Source organism: Osmia lignaria, chromosome 8 (genome assembly GCF_051020975.1).
Source record: "Osmia lignaria lignaria isolate PbOS001 chromosome 8, iyOsmLign1, whole genome shotgun sequence".
Taxonomy (NCBI): Eukaryota; Metazoa; Arthropoda; class Insecta; order Hymenoptera; family Megachilidae; genus Osmia; species Osmia lignaria.
Genome location: NC_135039.1, coordinates 12,386,950 through 12,407,121, shown reverse-complemented (window position 1 = coordinate 12,407,121; position 20,172 = coordinate 12,386,950). Strand labels below are relative to the sequence as shown.

At 43.7% G+C, this 20,172-nt stretch overlaps 1 protein-coding gene across 4 annotated transcripts in view; it reads left to right on the top strand.

Moving 5' to 3' along the window:
* Stacl (SH3 and cysteine-rich domain-containing protein) overlaps positions 1-20,172 on the top strand; it is a 47,303-nt gene that overhangs the window by 13,576 nt on the left and 13,555 nt on the right. For 3 of the 4 annotated variants that reach the window (XM_034329714.2, XM_034329715.2, XM_034329716.2), the window contains exons 2-6: positions 337-1,153; positions 14,806-15,062; positions 15,327-15,719; positions 16,166-16,422; positions 16,878-16,989. In XM_034329714.2, coding sequence (XP_034185605.1) covers positions 769-1,153; positions 14,806-15,062; positions 15,327-15,719; positions 16,166-16,422; positions 16,878-16,989 — 1,404 coding nt within the window. In that variant the 5' untranslated portion in view covers positions 337-768. The remainder of the gene's footprint in view (positions 1-336; positions 1,154-14,805; positions 15,063-15,326; positions 15,720-16,165; positions 16,423-16,877; positions 16,990-20,172) is intronic. The other variant, XM_076689816.1, reaches the window with a different exon arrangement.

The window sequence follows — 20,172 nt, the reverse complement described above, 5'->3', positions numbered from 1 at the left end:
TATGACTGAAAGATGATTTAGTCGGTGGAAGTCAGTTAGAGTCTGTTATAGTTGGTTCAAATCGGTAGCAGTCCATTGACGTCGGTCGCTTTGGCACAGGACCACTCGAGGTTTAGAAATAGTCTTAAAAAAAAACATCTTCAATCATAAATAACAAATAAAGTCATTCTTAATAAAAGCACTCTATTAATCCTTATGGAAACACCTGAGGTCCCAGACCAACTCCCTTATTGCATAATCGCACCTAATCGAAATACCTTCCAGTACATAATCCATTTAGCCCATGTGGATACATGTGGGAATACAAACCGTAACCTCTCATCTCCTCTGTTATAGGCCAGAAGTCATCAGCCAATCATGGAAACTCGCTAAATCGTCACCATAGGTCCCCGAACCATCCAGGACCTCGATAATCATCATCAGTCCCTAAGAGATCACCACTGAGGCCACCATCGTCGGAACTGCACAGCTCTAGTAGCCATCGGATCACCCTGGAAGGAAGCTGACGCGTCGCTACGGACACAGTAAAGCCAGGAGCGGAGAGCGCGAGGGTGGCGAGTGTGCCAAGAAGATGCGGCTGTTCGCGTGGCCTGGCAGCGTGACTCGCGACGGACTCATAAACGATGAATTGGCGGGCAGCGATGTTGGCTCGGCCGAGAAAAGCGGCAGCAGCAGGAGCAGCAGCTGTGGAGGCAGCTACGGCATCGAGCGAACCGGCAGATCGGGCGAACAAGCGGGCGAACACCACGGGCACACCATCGGCTGGGCATGTACGTCATCTACCCGGCGGACGAGCTGTTGCGTATCTATGAGAACCAAGTCCGTGATCCTAGCCCAGTGTTGACCAGCGATCGTCGGCTGAGCTGCCAGGTGACCGTGATACCGGTCGACGGGAATAACGAGCAAAAGCCCAAAGGGCGTAAAAAGAAGTGGAGGGAGCGCGGGCAGACGCGCAAAAGAAGAACGGGCCGTAACGAGGCACGCAGTCACGAGGTCGCGAAGGGCAACCGCCGCGACAAGCACACCAGGACTATGCAAAATAGCCGTGCGCTCGCCGAGGATGCCCTCAATCCTCTCAAAGACCTCGTACAGCCAGGGCTCAACGAGCCGCTCAAGCAGCACAATGCGTCCGCGCTCAAACTCGTGCAGACTGGTGAGTCCTACACGGTATTTCACTTATTTTTATCTAAATCTCACGAAATATGAGAAATTCAAAAACATCCTCAGGAATAGGGATACTCTGTTCGATTGGGCTATATAGGACCTTGGTCTTTGGTCTAAGTCTGCGCTGGATGGGGAAGTCCCTAGGGTGGGGGGATCTCCCGCCATTGGTATTTGTGAGATATTTCAAAGTTGTGCACTTGGTCACATTAGAAAATGCGTGTAAGTCTGCATTCGTACATGAGGGAACAAGAAGGACTATTTGGTTCCCTGAAAGCTCCCTAGGGACTTCCTCGTGCAGCACCTGAGGGGGCGGTTATAGGAAGATGGTTCATCCGAAAAACTGAAGCAATTTAATGTAGTCTAGCGGGTCGTATATCATCCTTTAGTGCACCTTTGGGCGATATCTGGTGGGGGCGAGGAACGTCGCGTCGGTCTCTAATAGTACTTCCGTGACTCTTCGAGGCTGGTCCTGAAATTTTCAGGTTCTGTTATAATTGAAATTCTAAGAAGAACGTTATTTTCCTTTTATCTAAACCTCTAACTCGATACACAGAGGATGATCCAAGATGGCTGATACCTTTCTACGACAAGTAGAAGGTTATATAAAGGAATTTTTGGATCTGGGCGTATTAGTTATGATTCAGGTGTGGTTTACACTGGCGCGTCATCAAGGTATTAATCATTTCTTTAAATAAATTTTGAAGGACGCCTAATAGCTTACAGGCACTGAGTCGCTAGCTAATTCTGCCTCTTTATAAATTGTTTAAAAAATGTCTCTGTAATAACAACGATCTTAAATTTCAATAATCCCTGTCAGCTTCTTCACTTGACCGACTCGTATCTCGAGATTACTTACTAAATTTTAATATATGTCTTTGTTCATCCGCTGTGCTTGCAGCCAACGCGTCCTCTCCCTTTGAGACGCACACGAAGGAGCAACTTCAGTTCCACGTGACATCATAAAACTTCTGGTATCCAATTATCTTGTTATTCAAACATGAATATCAGGATTACACGTGCCACGATCAAAGCTTCGCCTCCTACCTCCGTACACGCGTGCACACGCCTTCCGTGTTCGAAGGCCGTTTTACCCTGGTATTTAGTAGTTTGCAAAGTTGTATGTTTAGGGCTTCGGCTTGTTCGTTATGCCGCTATGTAACACACTAAAGATTCCATAATGTGCGTTTGGCTTTCGTGTCCGGGCCTGGTGTGTCACTTTATGACTGCCTCGAACGAGCCTCTTAAGAGACTCACCGCCCGTGCCTAATGTAAACAAGTCCCTAGGGACAAATCTGTCCCCTTCATTTCGGCTGGATTTTCATCCTTCGCGTTTCGGCTGTCTTAAGGACGCGAGTATAGAACCACCAGTTAATGAATGATGGCACGTGACCCTCCATAATGGTACGATGCTACCAACTTCTGAATAAAGTCACTAGACGCCGTTTAACGAGGTGGCCAGTGCCAACGAGAGAGACCTGGAACGTTATCCGGAAGCGAGGACACTTTGGCACGGATCTCCCTTCAATTCTTCCGTATTTCCTCCAGACTGTGGTGGTTCCATAACATCCAAGCTTTCCGGGATGATCTTATCCTACGAGGGCGATGTTCTGAACGATAAATTTGGGGGGAACGGGGCCGAAAGAAAGTCGTGGAAATCGCGTTGGCATAGAAACTACCGCCATTAAAGCGTCGCGAAATTCTCTGTCCCTCCCAAACACGTAGAAGGAAACTAGGGAAAATTTATGAGAAACATTGTCCCAAATATGTAAAATTTATGATACCGTCTAGCGTTTTGATCAATGGATCGTTTTCGAATTATCTAATTCATCTTCTCTCCTTTTTCTTCGAACGTGAACTGAAAAGGAGAAAAAGAAAGATGAATTCAGAGAAACAGAAGCGAGCGGAGACGGCGCGCGCCGCGTAAAAATAACCGGACGCGATGACATAATTGTAAATTATTACCCCCATAAAACGTGGTACACGTGCTTCGCGAAACGACACACTGAATGGCCGGGCACGCTCTCCTATTTATAACTACCCCGTCACTCTTAGGCCGTCTTAAGTGGTACATCCTCCGTTTCGTTTTTATCTCCCCTTTTTATGGTACATAATTTATTCCCAATAGCTTTACGTACACATTCGTGGGTACCCGTATCTGCATGATATACAAGAAGATAATTATGGTGGTACCTTTTTTTCTTTAGAAATCGCTTGGTTCAGCTGGATGAATTTATTAGTAGTAAGTCTGCGAGTAGTACTTAATATGTAGTTATTTCTTTACCTTAGTCTAGAGACTCGAGTACCTGAATAGTGATTACTAGTTACACTGTTACTTTGCTCTAGTTACTCAAGTGTCTAAGTATTAAGGATCAACAGGAGTTACATTAGCACGCCCTTAAATTTCAGGAAAGGTACACCCATCGACGTACAAATTGCAAAATCGGACTCTGTACGGCGCTGTATAATTGTAAAAAGTATATTTAGGAAAAAGAATCATGAGAATATATTGATTATTCGCTTCAAAATCTTTGAATTACGAAATCGCGAAATTTGATCCCGTTTTAGGACCGTCTGAAGCTTCTCAATTTCCCCGCATGAGGCCCCCAAGTCCCAATTGACCGTAGGGGCCTCATGCGGCGAAGCTGAGAAACAAGGATCATCTGAAGCTTCTCAATTTCCCCGCATGAGGCCCCCCAAGTCCCAATTGACCGTAGGGGCCTCATGCGGCGAAGCTGAGAAACAAGGATCATCTGAAGCTAGAATCCATATAATAATAAAAGACAAGATAGGAAAGAAGTAGCTTGAAAAGGAATTGTTGCGTTAAATCGAGGAAGCAAGGAATTCATTATTCATCGCGGCAGGTCGAGCAAGAAATTTCAGAGTGCTGTGTTCTCGAGGGTTATCGAACTCCTACCCTTTTCAAGAAAAAAGCGATTTTCCGGGGGTGTGAAGGGTGAAAAGGGAAAGGGACGGTGTGAATTTTCACGGTTAAAGAGGATCGAGCCGCATTTTTCACGTCGGGGCTGCTTCCTTTGAGGCTAATCGCGATGGCTCAGCTCGAAGATTAATTATATCTGTCGGCTAGGATTTTATCGAGCATCTTCGTGTTCCTTTCTGCAAAACGTCATGGCTGATTAACCTTTGCTCTTCCGATTTATCTCATAAGAACAAAAAATGTGCAAAATGCGAATTTTGGCGGTTGGTCATTTCTTTAAGAAAGCATTTTTCTTGCTTGAGATATTTGATAAATCGACTTAGCTGACCCACAGAACCGTGTAGGGTGGAGGCATATCCCTACTTCATAAAGATTATTCGAATTTTTTCCTTTAAGGCTTAACTGTTTGGAAATTGCAAATATGCAAAAAATAGGTTGACAAAGAAAAGGAAAAGTTCTTTTTTTAATTGAGGGGAAAGCAATAAGAATAATTATTCGAGATAAAAAACGTATGTGTCACGGTGTGTCCCGGTGACACAAATGCGCGTCACGCGAACGACACTCCACTTTCCTCGAGTGGTTCGCTTTACCGTCTGGTTTCTTTTTTCCTTTTTCTTGATTTTACAGTAATTTTTTTCCCTCCTGATAACGATCGATGACGTACGCGTTTGTTGATTGGCTCCGAACAAAACTGACGTTTTCACGCGAATTAACCTCGACTCCGGTTTCACGATAGCTTTGACAATAAAAAAATCCTTGATCCCATAAAAAGCAAAGCAATTTACCAAATTAGTTGGCATGTTACAAAATTTGTTTCTGCGAATAAAGTGCGTGTCGAATTTTTATATAATTAACTTGAAGGTTATGTTAGGTTTAAGGTTATGTCAGATTTAGACCGAAGTATCCAAAGTCAGGTTAAGATTGGACTGAAGTTTTTAAAGTTAGGTTAGGTTTGGACCGAAGTTTCCAAAGTCAGGTTAAGGTTGGACTGAAGTTTTTAAAGTTAGGTTAGGTTTGGACCGAAGTTTTCAAAGTTAAGTTAGGTTTGGACCGAAGTTTTCAAAGTTAGGTTAGGTCTGGGCTGTAGCTTCGAAGGTTAATGAACCTTCTACCATAGCCTCAGCCAAATAGTTATAGTTAGGCATCACTTCAGATCTATCCAGGCGGACTATTTTCCTCGCCCCCAGGTACACATAGTTCACTAAACCCGGCTACTTGCCCACTGTGAATTCGAACTAAGGTTTAAACATGGTGCAAAGCCCTCAGGCAACTTTGTCTCCGCAGTAACAACGAGGGACGTTCTTCTGGAGGTCCCAACTTACGACGCCACTTAGTGGTCTCGAGTGGGACATGGTATATCGTGTCCAGCATAGGTACTCTAAGCGCAGACAGTTCGTTTCGATGCGTTTCACGAGGAAACGAGTTCTCCTCGAAACGTTTCGCAAGATTACATCCGAGACCTCGTTACCGCGATATAAATAGAGGCTTCCCGTTGGCGTGGATTCAGTTAAACACCGACTGCACCAGGTCCAAACAATCTTCTGGCTGTCACGTGCGCTGACCTGAATGCTTATTCGGATCATTGGCGCCGGGTTGTTGCTTTCGTTGCTCGCGTCAATACCTAATGGGACCTACGTATTTCCCATCTCCTTCTAGTGGCACCACCATGAATTTTTGGCTGCCCGATGATCCTATGATTGCCAGTTCATCTTGTCTTTAAGGTTTTAATCGTCTAGGTATCTCATAAATTCCACAAATCTTGTAATTTCAAGGTTTACCTAGATCACGCTAAAAGTTTTGAGAATCTATCAGTAGACTGGAGTATCATACTACAGCGCCATCTGTCGGAACTTTTGAAAAACGCAACTGTGTGGCCAAACAATTTTCGTTTCAGGTCATTCCACGTGTTAATCTTTTAATATTTGTCCACTTATCTCATCACAGAGGCAGAGTGCTAGTGGGAATCTGGGTCGCTGAGCGTTGAAACGTTTAATTCGTTTCAGAATTGTTAACTGCATTACCCACTGCACGTAACTGGCCTGTAAACAGCATGCAAATTTATTATTGTAAGCTTAGCTTTAATTAACTGTCGGTCTCGTGTTACACTGAAAAATAAAATCCTCGAGGGTCGCTCGAACCGGCGCGTACGGTTTCCGGGACTGACGATGAACTTTTACGTATGGATCAAACTTTCACGTAAAAAAAAAAAGGACGACCCGCGCGTCCACTTTTGTCCCGTTTTAATTTGAATTCCGCTCGTTGGACTGTTCTGCTGACCGTACAAGGTTTATTAGTTCGGTCGGTGATTAATAACGTTTCATGGGGCGCAGAACTGCGGAGAAATTGTCTCCCCGTGAAATGTCCGAATGATTCAGCAGCAAAAACACCAAAGTTAATTAGATAAATTGTTGTAACATCGTCGTTGGAAGTTGAACTCTTAGAGTTATCTAAAATGTGATTAGGAGAGCATCTGTTTCTAATGGACTTTTGAGTGCCAGTCCAAGAACGTTCTCGATATGGCTTTAAATAGATCAAGAAGAGATCAAGAGATCCTTGCGGCATCAAAGCAAGCCATCGTCAGGGCATTTGATCTTAAAACCTGTCCGTAAAAGCTTTCAGCGAACCTTCGGGGATCCAATGAAAAGCTCAGAAATCAAGATCAGTACCCTAACTTGAAACAGTTGACCAGTATCTTGTGACAATTTCTGAAATGCTGCTAACCTACATCTGTCCAATAAATATCTCGAGGAAGTGCCAAAGGGAAGCCAAGAAACTATGTGAAACTGAAAAGATACAATGCAACTTTATGATATATTGACTTGCCCTGATCCATTGGTCAACAAAGACACAAATCTTGGACTATTAGCCAGGAAAGCAAACAGTCGTTAAACAATACCCAAAACTCATAAAATGAGCATTAATACAAGCTGAATGGCCCCAGACATGGCGCATAATTCACTGACTGTCCTAAAAAAGGACAGAAATGTATGAAGGAAGTGTATAAATTCCGGGTAACTTGGATCACACTAATTTATGGTGTAATATTTCACAGCTCCTTTGTGTCCGCTTGGTGATCATCTTCTTTTCCCTTGGAATAGGGCGAAGGGAAGCTGAGTGAACCCAGAATATTGATTCCCAACTTCATTCTGCTAACAGAAGCAACAGGAGGTCCGATAAGACACCTAGGATCCCAAAGATAAGAGGCTACCCTAATACTGGGTCCTAAGTCATTGTTGAGAAGATTGAAGACAATGCTATTCATTTTTAAAAGGGCTAAAGTATCAGGGATCAATGCCAAATCCATCAAGGACCGAAGGACCTATCAATTCTCATTAGGTCTGAGGGGTTAGGCTAAGGTGTTAATACTTAAATGATGACCACTCGGTATAAGAAATGTAGGAAAAATACATTTTTAAGTCCTAAAGAAAAATAAGTTAATCGACCTAGAAAATGTCGAAACATTTATCAAAAAATTACCCAACTCCCCAGACTAGGTTAAATTAATTGGGGTCCAGGAGGAAGGTTTAGTTATGCCCGAGCAACACCTTGAACCCACGCGTGAAATTGAACTGGTCAGACTTCCTGAAACCTGGCAGCGACCCTGGTTAGCTGTTGTGTGCCAAGGTCGCATGGTCGTGGCTCGCCAGGAGTGCATCGTTCCTCGTGCCCCGTCAAGGTTCCCCTAACGACTGACAGGTCGACGACTGTGTCCAGGTGGCGGTCGTACCGGAAACACGAGGGCAGGTTATATTTAATAAAGGAGTCTGGTTGCCACGGTAACTGCGAGGTGAACGAGCGCGGTATTGATTCAGCCCACCTGAATTCAGGTCAGCCCCTGACTAAACACCTTCTCCCGTGTAACACCGGTCCTGTCCCCACGTCCGTTTCCGTTGCGTTCCCCCCTCGTGTGCCTACCAGCTGTGGATATATTCCCCCTCTACCCACTGATCACCGTCACCAGGTCCCTCTGTGTGTTCGAGACACGCGATCCACATGCATTATGGATGTGGTTCATCTTGATAGGGACGGTGATTTTTCAGAGGCTGCTTTTCTGCGATGACGCTTCACGAACCTGTTTCAATGCTGCTGAATTCCTCGGCTCTGGATGTTGAGTAATGAAAACCATCGAAACCAGGTAGGGTTAGACGTTGGGTCAAGGTTTAGGGGGCAGGTGTTTGGTGGCATGCCTCGAGGTTATTTGCCTTAGGGACCTCTGGATTTTTATTTTTACTTACTCTCCGTTTGTCAACATTGATTTCTTACTTCTTTTGGGAACTGCAGGGATGTCTCTTCGTATCTATCCAAACTCCACTGGTCCCTATTTTTTCACTATTCAATTATTCTTCTGGCTCCTCCGTGTTTTCGACTACCATGGGGTCAGACACAGAGAAACCATATCCCTACAGTATCAATGGTTTATTGTAGGCAGATAAAAGATGGAGCCTCGTAAAAGGTACCGATTCGAAGATTATAATGGTCCCGGTTGGTGGTCATTAAAGAAGTTTCGTGGGAACATCGACGCTAGCGCCACCATTTTTCTTCCGATCTTAGGACACATCAATTGAATTAATAGCGTGGTTTTGAAAGATTCGGTTCGGGATTGCAATTAAATGAATTAATGGTTCACTGGTCCATGAGTCTCTGGAAGTTGGAATAATCTCACCTGTGACGATTGTAAAATGAAGGTTTTGGATGTGTGGGGTAGCTGTTGAAAATAATGGCTTGATAATTTCTCTCGACCTACGATTATTTTTAAATGAAGGTCCGCTGGGTGAAATATTTGAAAACCGACCGAGAATTTCATCGCTATCAAGTGATAAGTTAGGTTAGGTTAATGGTATCTAATATATCTAGGGAAATGGTTACAATTATTATAGGTTAGGGTACTTGAAATTCATATTTATTTTAATTTATAGTATCATCTATGCCGCGGAGTTAACAAGATAATAAAATTCCCCGGACGATCAGTTAAAAATGAAAACCTAAACAGAAGCCGCGACGTAGGTAACCGCGACGAGGTTTCAACTTACGTGGAAACTCGATTAAACGATCGGACGGAATAACGTCATTAAATAATGCCATTATGGTCAGCCGTTCGTCGCTGATAAATCAATTGCTGGTTAACGAGTATTATCGATGCATATGGACGAAATTTTGTTACGATTACAGGAGGAACGGGAAACGAAGTTTCCTTCCTGTCCGTCCGAATCGGGAATTTCAACGCTTCGTTCTGCAACTTTCGCGGGAAAACTGTTGGGAAATTAAATTTGACAGGGTGAAATGGAAATTCTCCGCTTCCGAAGCTGCTGACAAATTGAAAAGGGATTGAAATTAGAGAGCAATTGTACGAAACATCTCGTGAACATTCAAGCACTTCGTTAATCCTATTCTGAACTGTGACCTAACCTATGAAGTTCATTCTAACCTAGAAATAAATTACGTCTTGTCCAAGGTGCCCAACCTAACCTAGAAATAAATTGAGTCTGGTACAACCTAACCTAGCCGTTCTACCATACTTCGTCATAATTATGCCCAAGATTAAATTCTATCCTCATCTTACTACAGTTAATACGATTTTGCAGCTTTTTATATCTAAAATCAATAACAAAAGCCTTCATGTTCAGGAACTCTGTTCTGATGGACACGTTCTTAAGGAACCTGTCCCCGGAAAGGTCAGGCATCTATTTACACAGCGTATTATTATAAAGCTTAATGGAGCTCCTATTAATGCAGCTCGCTAAGAGGATAGGCAGAGTAATTATCGTGCCATTAAACTTCCGTATAATTTACCCAGTTTCCACTGGCTGCCCTACTCTCTGTGCGAGAGCAACGTGCCCTTATCTCGGTGTCACTTAACAAATTAGTATTTGCAGTGTGTCGTGTAATGGTACCCGGGACGTGAGATGCCGATTGTGGTCGCGTCGGTTCGAATATCGTGCTCTGAAACACGAATCAATTCGTTGCAGTGGAGTGGAAACGAATGTTTCGTTTGTCGAAAGCCACACAACGGTGAAGCGAATCGAAACCACGTAATTTGGTCTTCTATTTAACCTAACCCAACCTGGGAGTCGGTTAAACCTGCCATTTCTAATCTTTGAAAATGATTAAACACCGGGTATATGGGTCAAAATGACCCATTCGTTTGCGGCGTCAATTTCAGAGCATCCATTTTCCAAGGGTTTATACCAGTCCCTCAAGTTTATAAACAAACATACCACTGATCCCTCGATACATCCAAGGACTGTTCCAATTCTCCTGTTGTCCCCAGGGACCAGTGACGAGGGTTTCGTAATTCCTTTCACAATTAGGATCCCGAGGGTAAAACTGGCCAGGTTTTAATCAAAATTGCCCTAAAGGTGTTACCCAGCAGCCAGAGGATCATCCCATAACCTAGAGTTCGGACTTCAGTCAAAGTTCCATCTTTGACGAGAACCTGCACATGGGTGGACGAAGTTTTATCCTCTCCAGGACTGCTTGGTCAAAGATTAATCCTGACCCCAGCTGACAGACGGCTTCAACCCCTGTTTTTATCATTGATCCAACTAGGGTGCCACCCTAACATCCTATGGTACCCTAGACTCGAGGAATGCCTTGGTCGATCCTACGGTTTGTCCAACTATATTTAATTCCCCGTTGAGCCCTATTCCGGGCAGAAATGGTACCATTCGCGCTGATCAAGCGGTATTCGATGCTGTTACTGCCCTCAGGGGTTTCGTCGCGTCGGGCCTAACGCTGCGGCTCGTTTCGTAACCAAATCAACCCAACTTTGAAACTTCAATTGTTTGCCGGATGCTCCAAACTTATTTCGATGAAATTGAATTTTTAAAGCCTCTCCGCTTTGTAATCTCGGAGGATGTTTGATATTCTTTTGATGTCTTTGAGGGATTTAGGGTCTGCCGACTAATAGGTACCATCGGGCGGTTTTGAACTCGTTTTAAATGCTTGTAATCCTGTTCCCAATTTCGTTCATCCCTTTGGAGGACCATGGCGGATGCATAATTCAGGAACAGCCGAAAGAAATCCCTTGAGCCAAACGGGAATTGGGACTGGGAATACTTGAGCCTACCTCCCTGACAATTTTCTCGTTGTAAATCTAATTTCACGTTGGACGGTGTCGTTACGAGTTTGGAATTGTATCGTAAGCTGAAATAGATAGGTGGCATAGGGGAAAGTTGTGGTCTTCTCGACATAGGTCCTATAAAGGAGTCATGGATACCATAAGGCTATCAGGTGGGCTGTTAAGCAAGTGTTTTCTGATGTTTCTGATGAAACTGGACGTATGCTGACCCGATACGTTACGTTGTCACGAATATCACGAGGAATTAGAGGGCAGCGTTTTCGGTGAATCCACCGCGACACATGGCTTAAGTGGATTACAGCGTAAAATATGATAAATGACAGGACGATTACAGCGAAGCTAAACGAAATGATCCGACCCGATCTCTTTCGATCCCTGACTTTTCATCGCTGCTGAATTATTGCGGTTACACGTGAAGCCTATTAAACGTCACTGCCTCGTTTTCTGCTCATTTTGGCCCATTAGAGGAACGAAATGTTGGATGTTCCGAGGGGAATTATAAATTTGGGTTTAATGAATGTAATTCACGTTGCGGCAGATTAAATGTATCATAATTGAATAAAATAGCGGTGGTTATTGCTATAGTGGATGTTAATCTTAATCTACTTATCCGGTTAGCCATTTGTAGGGGGATAGAGCTGCTGCGCTTGTCTGCCCCATGGTGTACCTGACTTGTCTGACCAAAAGTGTATTTATTCCACTAATGTCTGATCAATTAGCAACAATGACCTGCTATATATCTGACTAGTGACACTACCACTGAGACCACTCTGTACTACCTATAAGTCCAGCAATAAAGCTAAACTTAAATGATTTCCTACTTCAGAAATCATTAGTCTTGCTCGAGTAAGCAATGGAGTAGGCAGGATACGAATATACCTGTCCAAAGGATTCAATTACACGGTGGCTGATCCGACAAGTCAGTAGAACAGCAGAAGGCGGTCCAACGATCGGGTAAACGACCATTGAAAAGTCTAATGAGATGACAAATAGACGTCTGGCCTATTTGTCCGCCGGAGGCAGTATCGATCGGTCGTTACAGGAAAATTAACGTCACAGGGTTAATCGAAGGGACGAGATATTCAGTTAGGAAACGAATTCTAAACGCGATTAATAATTAATTGAAACGAAACTAGACTTCCGGTGGGCAGGGCGCTAATGAGGTATCGGGTCAATTTTCCTTGCCGGCGTTTCATTATTAGCGTTAAATAAATAGTAAGCTGTAGAGTGAACAGGAAGAATGTGGAAAGGGTCGAATTTGCCACCATGTCGGTGGAGAGTGATAATTATCCGACGATCGACTTAATGGCTTTACAGTCGTCAGTCATCCATGACAATTTAGCATGAAGCTCATTTGCCCCGGATGGTGAGGTATCGATTGCTCGCCCACATGGAATTGACACGTTCACGACTAATCGAAAGTGTCAAATAGCGAACGTTCGAGGGAACGCCGAGATCGAAAGCTGTGACACCATTGTCCCGTCAATGGATTCCTACTTATACCACAGAATTACAGCACCTGCTCGCTAATTCCCTGTTGGGACCACCTCGTGTTCACGCCCATCCACACCCATAATTCCCATTCCATCGAAATGCTCATCTTGTAGAGGTCAGAAAACAGGGAATTATCGAGCAGTCACTGTATCCAGCAATTGTTCTCGATGAAGAGGTTATAATTAGAACAAGAGATAGTTTGGAAATGAAAAGCAAAGAAATGTTTAGAGACGATTTTTAGTTTTAATTGAAAGAAATGTTGGCAGAAGTTGAAACAACTTACCGAGTCCAATGCTTCTTTAACGGGCTGAAAAGTTTTCTGGAGCAAACCGCTGTTGGGGGGGGGGGTGAAAGTTCGACGAGTTCTTTCAGTTTCCGAATACAATCCACTTACTGTGCTGCCATGTTCTTTGCTATAATCGCCTCCTCTTTGAAAGATGGCTGTAATCTTAGCAAAATATGAACCATGGAAACTTGTATCTTTAAACAAGATTACCGTCATTTGTCGTAATAATCTTCCTTAAAATTAAATCAGTGTTTTAAACCGTGTCCCTGAGTTGTTATACCTCGATGACGATCGTCACGTTTCGTTCAAAAATGACAATCTGGGACAGCTGATGATGTTGCAAAATAAATGAAGTCATTCTACGATGTGTTGGCGGTGAAGCGTTAATTTTCGTGGATTCGAGTCAAGATTAAGCGGAATGAAAATTGCAGTTAACCTAACCTTGAAGAAAATACCTCGTGACGTTGTATAACAGTAACGCTCCAATAACAACGAAAAATATTAATATACCAAATTGTTGCTATCTCGAAATTATAAATTTAATTTGTAACTGTAACACTGGGTCATAATTGCCTCGATTCCCATCAATGAACGATTGGATTTGAGGTTAGGTATAGGTTAGGTTTGAAAATTTTTAGGACGCGAAAGGAAAATATTCAACCATAATGGCGTGATTTTAATTCATTTACATCCTGGTGTTGACTATCGCGATTGCTTGCCTCGTCACGGAATTAATCGAGCCGTTCCCCTATTTTTAGACACGTCCGCGTAATTGAATGTCAATTCTGGGCTCGTTAACGAGTCTTCAGGTAGTTCGAGGACAACCACGTCAATGGTAATAATTGAATTTTTTCAGAACGGCCTTGGTTTCCTTACTTTTTTTCCTTCTTTTTTTAATCGTTTTTGGCATTTACAATCGCGAAACGACCTTTGACTTTTCACATTTTCGTTGTGAAAGGTCCTTCAGAGATATAGAATGAGTGTTCGTTGAGCAAAATAATTATCGCATGATTAAAATTGAATCAAACGACACGCTTGGTTAACGAAATGGAGGAAAGAATGGAGTCAATTAGGCGGGAAATTCAATTTCGGCGAAGAGGTTAGAATGAAATTTATAAGAAAGGGGGGGGGGGAAGGCATTGACGCAACATTTGTTAAATTGATTTGAACGACGATAAATAAAGCTCGGCGAAATGGCTGAAGGGAAAACACAAACGCAGCGATAATGCAGCCTAACATTCCAATCGAGCCGAAGCTTCGTCGTTCAATTAATTAAATGGAACTGGTTGTTTAAAACGTTTCAACGGCTCTACCGGAGCTGAAATGATTCCATAGCAGAGCTTTAAAGCGTCCGGACGTACAAGAGGACTGTCAAACACATGTGGCAACTGTATAGAATGGAAAGTCTGTGGTGTGGGATACACGAGACATCGAGTTCTCTTCAAATATTTCGACACGCGGGGAACAGATGGGGCAGCTCTTGTATCAATAAACAATTAGGGGCGCTGGCTTTAATACAGTTCCAATGTTCATTGTTCGCCAGATACATCTATGGTCATTCGTATAAGATCAATTTCGAGGAGACGAATCCACCAGTTGGTTAATTAACGATCGGACTAATTGGAAAGCTGTAATTAAAAGAAATTGATACCTTCGTTTGTCATGAATACATTATGATGCGATTGTTACTAGATGACTAGAATTAAGGGCTCTCGAGTTTCAGTCTACTGTTGTCAGTGAAAATATGAGGTATTAGGTTAGGTTAGGTCTAAGTCAAACACCATCAGAGGGAAAGCACTTCCGGGCTGCTTCAACCACCAATGACCACAATCCCATCTCTGTTTACAGTGTCGGAGTTCGCACAGGAGTTGGGCGCGGCGATGGAGAACCATTCCGCGATGGTACGACGTTTGGTCGACGAGTTCCGGGGGAGATCCGGTGACATGAGGGTCGATTCCGGGGGGATGCGTCGGGTTTGGGAGAATCTGCTTCGGCAGGTCGAAGCGGACGCGGTGGCACACTTGGATCTAGCTGCGGTCCTCCAGCAACAACTGTCCAGGCCCACGCTGGAAGCCAGCTTCCATCGCAAGCTTCAATCGAGAAAGGTACTCAGAAACCATCTCACATACGTGGTAAAAGGATAGCAGAAAGAATGGCATAGCAACACCCCCCCCCCCCCCCCCCCCCCCCCCCCCCCCCAATACCATAATCCTCCACAGGCATGCCTAGGTGCTGCAGGGTGCTACAATCGCGGCACACATGGGAGAGGCAGCTGTGCCAGGCCTACTAGACTACCTGCTTCCAATATTGACCCATCCTCCATCTACTTCGATGATACAGAAGTTCATAACACGTCCCTCTCTTTCCAGGTGTTCGCTCACCGGGAGGCTTACGAACAAGTAGTGGCGAAAACCGAGGAGAAACTGCAGCGCGCACGGGCGGATTACAAGCGTGCTTACGCTACGTTTCTTACGAACGACGGAGGAGGTGAACAAGAATTGAAGCGCGCTTACTTCGAGGCGCACAACGCTTATATTCTTCAGTTAAGAGCCACGAATGCCATCACGGAACGGTACCAAGCTCACTGCCTGCCCGGTCTACTCGGTGAAATAGCGGAAGTCTACGAGGAGCTATGCGGATTGGCTTGCAAATGCGTCGCCGGCATATCGGAAGCTGCAGCGGAGCGGGCCGGGGAGCAGGCGAAGCGTTATCAGGCTGTCGCCAAGGAGGCTCAAGTCATCGCGCCGTTGAACGACCTACAAGTACGTGTCCGTGTGTGATAAGCTTCTGCATTCGCGCCGTGTGTTTCATTCCGACCAATTATGAGAAGTGGATTTTATCATCCGGCACACAGGCGTATTAGGGCGAGCCTGTTGATCAGTGAACCGAGGAAGCCTTCCATTCACAGCATTCATTTAGAGCCAGACGCACTTTGCTTCTGATAAAAGGATGATTATTACTTTGCTCTCGACTGTACCCAATTGTGTAGTTTAATTAACTTATCCAGGTAACTGAACTTTAGCACCCTCCAACTTTGCAACCTGTCGCGATGCAATTATGACTGCAGATGAAGTGGAATAAATGGCGCGGCTCCCTTCTTGATTAAACTTAACGTCTGAAACTTTCTCCCGTCGTTCTTTAAACAATGTCCAAATTCGTTCCTGAACCCTTTCATCGGAGCCCATTGTAATTGGAGTTTCGTGTCCAGGTTCTGGCAAGGAGCTTAGCGGCGACAGCGACTCCATCAAAGAAGCCTTCCAGACGGCTGTTCGTGGCGCCCGGCCCCCCCGAACAAGTGCCCATGGAAAGGATCAATCAAGTACCTCCGTTGAGGGACGAATTGGCCCCGACAGGAACCAGCACCCTACCTCTGATGGAAGATCTACGACGGGAGCACGATACTTTGTCCCAGGAAATATCTCGTCTCCAGGACGCCCTGGACGCCTTAGTCCGTATGCAGCGCAAGTACGTTGCCAATTAAGCCGTAAACGACCCGACCACACGTGACTTCGTTTCGATCCAAAGTAATGAGACGTTAAGCACCACTCGTCGATCGAGATATGATCCTGGTATATTAGACCGGAAAATTATCGTACCATTCTATTTATAGAAAGTAATTTTTCAGCCGAAAAGTGAAGGTTGCTTTGAGAAACGTGGGAAACGGATCGATATATACAGCGCCGAATGAAAGGTAGAATCGGGCGTAAAAATAATTAATAGCACAGAGAGAATAGTTTTAATTGCCTCTCGTTCTGCTTGCCGGGTTGCTGGTTCAATTTATTTAAAGGTAAACACGTTACAAAAGGAGCCACGGTATTCAGCAGGCTTCCTTCCGGACGGGCAACACACTCGACCGTGTTGGCGTTTTAATCCCCAGGAAAACTGGAAAACGTTCAACGGTTGCCCTTCTTTAATTGCAGAAGCGCCGAAAGCAATCTCTACACTAAAGTGGCCGAGCTGCAAGAAGATATATCCATGAAGCGTTTCGAGCTTGGGGAGGCGCAACTCTACCTAGCTGCTGTACAAGCACAGGTACATTGATTGATACTGTTATACGAATATCTTCGCCTGTTCAAAACTACCCCTGCTTTTTATATATTCAGCCGGAGACGATTTTTCAAATTCCACCCTGGTTGCCTTAATGCCTAAGGTCGTAGATCTACGCTGTCAGCGTAGACTTACAGCCTTCTTGTTAAGTACTGTTTTGGGGATCAAATAGTTAGGCTTCCTGTCTAAGGACTTTTGTTAAGGACATTTTTCAGTCAATTATTTTTCTAGCTTTAGAAAAACTTAAGCGATCGATAAATATTCCACTAGAGTAGCTGCACCTTTTTCAACTTTCCTTTTAAGCAATTTTATCTTCGTAGTAATTTTTCCTCTTCCATTTGCTTCTCCTCGTTACTGATTAAATGAAGCCGTTGTCGTATCGATTGCAAGAAACGAGAGGCTATTAGCGATCGTCGAAGCTGTGTTCATAAATTGCAGCATGCCACCGCTAGGGACGTTGGGGTCCTTAGGGAGGAAAAGACACGCAGAAAGTTTCTCGACTAAAAAAAAACTTACCACTTGCCCGAGGAACGGGCACGTTCTTGTTTAGAAAATCGGTGACATGTCTCGTGGAAACTTTTTTCATCCGGCTACGGAGAAGTTTTCGTATCTCGGTTTTAAGAACAGTGTATGTAGAGAGGTGGGAAATGGGGGATGATGGAGCGAGGGAAGTCGTTTCGCGACTCGAAATTGGATCTGTGACGGATCTCCAGAAGGAAGGAACATTGTAAAGGAGAGAAACCACAGATTTCACACCTCTGTCTGTCTCTACCAACAATTTCCTTTCGACTCAAATGCCTTTCCTCTCAGAACAGACATTGAAATAAAAGAGAAACGGTGTAGATTCTATTGCAAATACACTTTCAAAAATTTTATAAAGTTTTAGGAATCAAATCGCACAATCAGGCTCTGTACGTTGTTGAATAATTGTACAAAGAATATTTAAAAAAAAGAATCGTGAGAATATCTTGCTTTTTCGCCTTAAAATCTTTGAATTACAAAATCTGGGCCCGTCGTATGTCAACGTGGCTGCTTAAGTTTCTCAGTTTCACCGCATGAGGCCCCCAAGTCCGAATCGACCATGGGGGCCTCGTGCGGCGAAGCTGAGAAACAAGGATCATTCGAAGCTTCTCAGTTTCGCCGCATGAGGCCCCAAGTCAGAATTAACCGTAGGTGCCTCGTGCGGCGAAATTGAGAAGCTCCAAACGATCCTTGTTTCTCAGCTTCGCCGCAAGAGGCCCCCAAGACTTGCTCTGGACAAGGATAGACAAATCCTTGATTCCCCCACATGCTTTTGCTCTGAAGATACAAAGATAAAAAGAGCAATTCTTTCTGCAGTTCATGCTTAAGTGTTTAGGTCCTAATCTAAACCTAATTAATGAAATTATTGTGAACCAATCCAACCTAAATTGCACCATCGAATTCCACAGCATCCATCATTGAACAATTAACGTGTATCACTGTGTCAGCGAAAGCATTATCCTCATCAGCGAGCTGAATAGTTGGCTGAGTGGCTGAACCGAAGAAATCCGTGACACTCGATATCGTGTGTTGAACAGGGGCGGTTCTGTGTGTCCCCAAAGGAAAGTAAAGTACGAATCCGAAGTGAGAGAAAAAGAAGTAGTCGATGAGCATTGGTTGTTCTCGAGAGGTCGAAACTGAGCCGATTAAAATTAGCACGAGCCTCTGCCATTGTTCCCTTCCTCGGTTGGCAGACAAGTACACAGTGCGCTGGCTTTCTTAGACTCGCGCTCCTATCGCGTTTTTTTCCTCGATTCTTCGATTTCTGATCGCACCAAAAAATCGTCGGTTGATTGAATTTCGAGGTTGAAAGAAGCGACAGTGGAGGGAAGTGAAACGAGAGCGGAAGAGCTTGGGAATTGGTGTGCTAGCCGGGTAATTGATACCTTGCTGTGAGTAAATCCAAGACGACCTGGTTGCTCGTAGCTGCGATTAATTCGTGTCCTCGACGCGACTGAATCGGTTTGTAATTGGTGTTGTTATTGTCTCTTTTTCGTAGAAGATCCTAAACGTGTACGTTGATGGTGCTGGACTTTTTAATGAGCCTTTCGAAATTGTTTCTGAGGTAGAGGTATTCCAGGAATGGTGATTAGGGTTTTAAGAGATTTCAATGTTATTTGGAGATGAGAGTGTGTTTTTGAATTCCTTAAATTTCTCGCACAACTTGAAATCTTTGAATTCCTTGAAATCCTTGAGTTCTTGAAACTTTTGAAATCCTTGAATCCGTTGAAATTCTTGAATTCTTGAAACTCGTGAAAGCCTTGAAATCCTTTTATTCCTGAAAGTCATGAAATTTTTGAATTCCTTGAAATCCTTGAGTTCTTGAAACTTTCGAAATCCTTGAATCCGTTGAAATTCTTGAATTCTTGAAACTCGTGAAAGCCTTGAAATCCTTTTATTCCTGAAAGTCATGAAATTTTTGAATTCCTTGAAATCCTTGAGTTCTTGAAACTTTTGAAATCCTTGAATCCGTTGAAATTCTTGAATTCTTGAAACTCGTGAAAGCCTTGAAATCCTTTTATTCCTGAAAGTCATGAAATCTTTGAATTCCTTGAAATCCTTGAGTTCTTGAAACTCTTGAAATCCTTGAATCCGTTGAAATTCTTGAATTCTTGAAAATCTTGAAAGCCTTGAAATCCTTTTATTTCTGTAAGTCATGAAATCTTTGAATTCCCTGAATTCTTGAAAGTCTTGAAAGTCAGTTAAACTCCAAAACCTTTCAAGCTGTTTAGTTTTATAAATAAATCAAGACAGAATATTAAATTCTTCAGCAATTAATAAAACCAGTTGCATGAAAATGAACCTACCAAAGCTCTTTCAACCTTCGCCACTCGTTCCCTGACATAAAGGAGTTGAATCGAGGAGGCAAAGGTCGAAAGTTCGAAAACATGTACGCGTTTAAAACATGTAAATACACGATCCCTGTTCGCGTCGTGAAAATAACATAGAATTCACTGAATGCTTGCTGAAAAATACATAAAAAAAAGCGTGTTCGCTTGGAGAAATGCTCGCTTTGCCAGGTTCCAATGGTTTGACACCCGTCTGTCGATATTCGAAATGGGATAGAAACGTGATCAAAAGTTTTCGAATGGAAAAAGTGTGAATGCAAGAGGGTTTGAATAGTGGCTTCAAACTTTTATACCTTTT